General features: G+C 31.3%; 1 protein-coding gene across 1 annotated transcript in view; it reads left to right on the forward strand.

The window, feature by feature from the left end:
• LOC106680428 (lipase member H) overlaps positions 1 to 5,407 on the forward strand; it is a 6,120-nt gene extending 713 nt beyond the window's left edge. The window contains exons 2-7 of the mRNA XM_014420141.2: positions 1,779 to 1,851; positions 3,583 to 3,731; positions 3,807 to 4,061; positions 4,201 to 4,392; positions 4,680 to 4,842; positions 5,268 to 5,407. Of these exons, the coding sequence (XP_014275627.1) occupies positions 1,779 to 1,851; positions 3,583 to 3,731; positions 3,807 to 4,061; positions 4,201 to 4,392; positions 4,680 to 4,842; positions 5,268 to 5,334 (899 nt within the window). The 3' untranslated portion in view covers positions 5,335 to 5,407. The remainder of the gene's footprint in view (positions 1 to 1,778; positions 1,852 to 3,582; positions 3,732 to 3,806; positions 4,062 to 4,200; positions 4,393 to 4,679; positions 4,843 to 5,267) is intronic.
• Positions 5,408 to 6,449: the final 1,042 nt, after the last annotated feature.

The raw sequence follows: 6,449 nt of genomic DNA on the forward strand, positions 1-6,449 counted from the left end.
GTAATTGTTATATAAAAACAAGTACATATAAGTAATTGTTATATAAAAACAAAAAACTTTTTGTAGGTTGTATCCTTGAGAATGGCCTGAGGGCCGAAACGTTGGAGAATTTTAAAGAATAAAAGTTGAGAAAAAAAAAGGATCAAAATTGTGTAAATTGATTATAAACTAAACCACTCTCAAACAATAATATATAAAAAATAATTAATCCGAAATTAGATATTTAAGACGGGTGTGACAGTAACTTTTTTGATAAAATCGACCATAAATGTCACATATTTAGTCGGTTTTATCAATAACGGTTCAAACAATTTTGATAAAACTCGGCGCGTCATTGCAAAACTAAATGATATTTAATATCAACTCAGACTTGTCCTCATTGAAATATTTTAACAGGGCTTGAATTGCAAATATTAAAAAAAAATCATCCTTAATGTACCTTTAATTTTTTTTTTTTTTTTTTTAAATAATTAGCAATATTGAATTAATAAAAGTAATAAGAAGTGTGTAAATATGAAGTATAAAAGAGTTTGAAAATTAACTAAGGGAGAAATAGAGACAACAGTTAGAAATAGGAAGGGCGATATCCCTCTTCTGTATTTTTTGTATTCTTTATTCACATCACGAGAAACCTTATTTATTGACATTTACAACAGTACATAAAATACAACAAGTAAATTTGTAGTAAAAATATAATGGTATGTTACACGCATGTAGAGAAACTGTCCATTGGTAGCACTCTAGAAACATTTTTACAATACAAGGCCTCGAGGCCATCTTCTTTACAGGCACTTCGGAGGGTTGTCAGTATTTTAAGAGGAAGCAAGGTATAGAAACTAGTTGGTGTGGGTGGTTAGGGAGTTTATAATGGAAAGATATCTGGTTCGGGCTAGATCGGTTACATAAAGAAGATTTAGGCCTTTATGTATGGTTTTATTAGTAACAAAATAAGGAGCATTGAGGATTTTACGAAGGATTTTGGATTGTAAGGATTGGATACGAGAAGGATTCAAAGGTTTAGTGGAGCCCCAAAGCTCAACTCCGTATTTCCAGATAGGCCTTATTATTGTTATGTAGATCAGTCTTTTGTAATGAATTTGAAGTTTAGACCGTTTGTCTAGTAAATGTTATAATAGTCGGAATCGACAGTTGAGCAGTTTCCTGTCTTTTCAGTCTTGTATGAGGATTCCATGTCAGTCGTTTATCCAGATTTAGTCTAAGGTAACTGTTCTACAGGGATAAGAGCAACATTATTAAAGTATACTGTAGGGCAGTTGATAGGTTTACGACGAAGTGTAAAGGTGATTTGATGGGATTTATTTTAATCCTCCAATTACGACACCATTCTTCAAGGGCTGAGATAAGGGATTGGAGAGTTTTGGGGTGTATTCCAAAAATTATATTTTCAAAGTGACAAACGACTTACTTTGTCACAAATCAAGTCATCCATCAGGACCTTAAAGTCCCATATGTTGCTGATTTGGCCAGAACCAGATATCAAACCAACTCGTTTCTAGCCTGGTTTTTTCCTTCATTATCTAATAATCCTCCTAGCCTTCTGAAAAAGAAGATATCCTCGAGATCTTCTCTTCTAGAAATATTTTTGGAGTATTTGCGGTAGATCTACTTATATAAGGTGTACAAATGGATGACTGTTTCACCATAAGATATTGTTAAGTTGTATAATTTAATATTAATTTTTAATTGTAACTTACAGACCACAGAAATTAGAATGTATATTTTTCTATAATATCTCATTATCATTTAACTGTTTTCAGATTATGAATTGACATCTGACAACACCGCTCCCTCAAAACGCTCAGACGTCGTGAAATTTATTCTGTACAACAGGTATGTTGTATGTACACTAGGTACGTTGTGTGTACACTAGATGTAATTGTACAACAGGTTGTTCTACCTTTTCAACTATTTTTCTCAACTTATATTTCTTGCAAATTAAAAAATAATCTAATTTACCTACCTAACATAATCTACCATTTTCCGAATAAAGTACTATTATGCTTACAAAAATTATGTTTCTAATTTGAATGTCTATTTCGTGGAATTAAAAAAATATTTAGTAAAAAAAAGAATAGATTGAAGATCCGTCCAAGTTTATTTTAATTATTATGAAATTTTTAATATAAGTAAATCATACAAAATAATAACATACATTTTTATTCAACATTAAGAAAAATATATACAAAACAAATAATGAAACTGGACATTTTTACTGCGATTGATGATGAGTTGGCTAGGTCTAGGCTCTTGCAACTTCGTGTAGGTTCCGATTGTGACAGTTGGGACTTGTTGAATGGGTCACTTTGACCTTTAGGTTAAAATTTTAAAGTCTTCACTTGGATGTTCAATACCACTTGACCAAAATATCTCTCTCGAGGAAGAGACTCAAGATTTTTCTGTATAAAACTAAATTCCTAACCTTTCCAAAACAACATAAAATGTGCTAAAATAAATTGATTTATAGACGTTCGGACAAATTTTCATTTGCCAAATTTATATTTATATGTAAATATTATAAAAACTACTACCCCTACGAAGACAAGTGTCATAAACTACTTTATAGTAAGTTAAATTTCCTCTATTTTGAGTGTTGGCAGACATATGTGCGTCTCATGAATCTAGAGATATATTTTTTAAAAAATGCAACATTTTATACGAACAACTAGAAATTAACATTTTGTCAACTTATTTTGACAAATATCATAAAAAATACTACTCCTACAAAGATAAACGTAATGAACTATTTTGTAGTAAATTTAACTAGCTCTAATTTGAGCGCTGGCAGACATCGGTACGTCCAATGGTTTCTGAAATAAAGTTTTTCACAAATCAAATTTATTGTCCGAACAACTATAAATCAATTTATTTTAGCAAATATCATGAAAACTACTATCCCTACGAAGTTAAAGGTCATAAACTTCTGTATAGTCCAATAAACTAGCTTTAATTTAAGTGCTAATAGACATCTGTACGTCACATAGTTCCTGAGATATAGATTTCTCAAAATAAATTAACTTACTACTAATCTTTCAGTAGATTTTTAAAAAATTTACTTTTTAAAAAGCTATATCTCAAGAACTATTGGACGTAAATAGCTCTTTTAGGGCAAATATTTCAGCAAATTCACTCTTCTTTAAATAATGTTCTCTTAGATATTTTAGTGTTGTTGGTAGTTTTTAAGATATAGAGCTTCAAATGAAAAATCAATGTTTTTTTAAGGTTTTGAAACAGCCTCCACTTTTTTAATCCCCCTACCTGTACTTGGCAGACTCATCAATTTTGACTAGTAATTATACATAGTTTTTATTGAAGTAATAAAAAATACTAACCTTTCCAAAACTCTTGGTATATTAAATTTCAAAATTTCAGCAAGCTATGTTTTCAGACTTCAAAATCGGGTGAAATTTTTTACGCTTTTCTGAGGGAACCTGTCTGTACTTAGTTAAAATTCCTAATTCATAAGAAGATAGTCTGTACTATAGGCTATTGGTGGTAGATACAAAATAATTGATTTTTCATTCATTTCATTACATATCCAGATATTATTATTATTTTTTATAGACAAACCGCCACAAATCCAGAGGTTTTGGAAATTAGTCCTGGAAGTTCTAATATGTTCAATACCTTTAAGCATAACAAACCACTCAAAGTTGTTATTCACGGTTGGATGGGTAGTGATGACAAACGTTTCTGTAAAACGTTCAGGGAAGGTATTAAAATTTTATTTAAATTTAAATAATTTGATGTTTCCGAACTGTCATACTGATGACATTATTGTTGGCTAGGTTTGCTGGCGAATGAAGATGTCAACGTGATTATGGTGGACTGGTCAGGAATGGGTTCTAAAAATATACTATATCCTTTGTCAAGTAAGAAGGTACCACTAGTGGCAGCTGTAGTTGCCGATTTTCTGGACAACCTTCATCGCAGACTCGGTGTCAGGCTTGAGGACATACATGTTTTGGGGCACAGCCTGGGTGCACATATTGCCGGCCTTGCTGGCTGCAAGGTGAGGACTGGCAAAATCGGCAGGATTACAGGTATTTTGGAATTTTAATAAGAAATCAACGCAGGGTCCAACGCAGTTTTTGATGTTTTTTAGAGTAAGACCACATTCTTTGAGGTAGTGTCTAGGAATCCAATTTCATAAAAATAAGAGAATGTTGTTTATGATTGCAGGTCTGGACCCGGCTGGGCCGACGTTCAGTTTTGACAAACCCGATGGGAGATTGTCTACGAACAGCGCCAATTTCGTAGATGTGATCCACACCTGCGGAAATTACCTTGGGATGAAGGAACCAATTGGACATGCAGACTTCTACCCCAACAGTGGAAATTTCATACAGCCCGGTTGTGGGGTCGATATAAAGGGTATATCTTAAGTTTATGCGCTAATGGAGTATGGATAGTTTCATTTGTTGCGTAACTTTTGTTCAAACGTTAAGTGGTATAGTGCAATAAATCAAAATGGAGGTTTTCGTGGAACAGGTGAACATTGCAGCGTGTATTGTGGGTTTGTTTCCCAATAAGAGATGTTAGTATTAGTTTCAACACCAATAATTGAAGCTACTCTTCCTTTGCAAAAAAATAAGTTTACTATAAAATACATATCAAATTTTAATCGTATATTTAAATAAAAATTGTTATATTCCCCGCAGGTTCTTGCAGTCATAGAAGAGCATACTTCCTCTATTTAGAGAGTCTTGCAAACAGAAATGCCTTCCCAGCTGTCTCTTGCCCAAGTTGGAAAGAATTTAAGAGTAATAAGCGATCTTGTAATATGGGCAGCGTAGTCTATCTGGGAGAAGGGCTTTCAAGAAGGTAGTGTTATTTTTTATTAACAATGATTGTTAAGGATAATTTGCTAGTAAATAAGGAATGTAGATGAAATTCACTTTTACTATGCTAATGAGATATTAATTCGTCGTTGTATTAAGTTCAGTAGATTTTATAAGTTAAAAATTTTATTCCGTAACAAAGGCAAATTTTATTTTATTATTTTTTTATAATTATCAAGTCACTTATGTGCTTTGTACCCTAAAAAAAAATTAATATTTTCATTACATTTTAAAGGAATTTTTAAGTGAATTAAAAATTCCAACTAATATTGGAAAAAAAAATATATTAGGCCTAGTAATTTTCTAGTAAAATGCATAATTCTAAAGCGCTATTTACTATTTTTTTTTTTAGTATAATTTATACTGTATATTTCCCAATTTTATAATTTATATTATTTATTTTTTTAGTGCAAGAGGAGTATTTTATTTGACGACAAGTAAGGACACTCCGTATGGATTGGGTCGTGTGCAATGAAGATAAAAATATAAAAAAGCCGAATATTACTCCTTAGTAAAATATTACATTTTTATTGAAAAAAAAAATATTCGACAACAAATATAAATTTTCAAATTAAAAAGTAAACATCATTAAATTACAATGCACATGATTATTCAATGATACTGCTTATTCAAGATTTAAATTTCAATATATGACTGTTTTTTGTTTACATTTTCATGAATTATTCGAATTTTAATCAAATTTTGAATTTCATGAAAAATTGTAAAAAATTAAATTTCATAAATAAAATGAAGATTTGTTTATTTTTTCCTCTACGTACGTATGAAATACCCCTACAATGCATTTCCTCTTTATCCGAGTTATACCGAGGATTCAGTGTAATTTTCAGAAACTTTGTGTACTAATATGTAATTGTAATCAATAAATAAGAGCTAGTTTTATGCTAAACCATAAATATATTGTATGATGTATATATGTATATATGTATGAACCCTTGTAGATGTTTACAATTTTTACAGCCGGTTATTTTCTGGCTAATATTGTAGTCGATGAGTCGGCTGCTACCGTACGGATTTCTGGCCAACAAAATTCTTAGTGCGGAAAAAGCTCCGCTCATTTTAAAGCTCGACTAAAAATGTAAACACGTTTTTTTTTACGTCCAGAGAGAAACCGGTCCTCTAAATTTCTTATTATGTGCAAGTGCCATCTCCCTTCTGTTTCGTCTCACTTCGTGTGAAAATCCCAAATAAATCATCTTAGTACAAGAGCCCAAGAGGAGAAAAAAGGCAGTTATCTCACCCCCATTTTTGATTACTTTAATGAAAACTATGTATAATTACTAGTCAAAATTGATGAATCTGTCAAGTATAGGTAGGGAGAATAAAAAATGGCGCCTGTTTCAGAGCGATAAAAAAAACTAATTTTTCATTCGGAGCTCTATAGCTTAAAAAGTAGCAAAAGCACAAGAAAACCTAAGAGAACGTCATTTAAAGAAGAGTAAATTTGCTAAAATATGAGCCCTAATAGAGTTATTTACGTTAAATAGTTCTCGAGATATAGCTTTTTAAAAAGCAACATTTCATAAAAATGTTGTATGGGACGTACTAAAAGATCAGTAGTCAGTGAATTTA

The sequence above is a fragment of the Halyomorpha halys genome, unplaced genomic scaffold (genome assembly GCF_000696795.3).
Source record: "Halyomorpha halys isolate HHAL.00 unplaced genomic scaffold, Hhal_1.1 Scaffold261.1, whole genome shotgun sequence".
Taxonomy (NCBI): domain Eukaryota; kingdom Metazoa; phylum Arthropoda; class Insecta; order Hemiptera; family Pentatomidae; genus Halyomorpha; species Halyomorpha halys.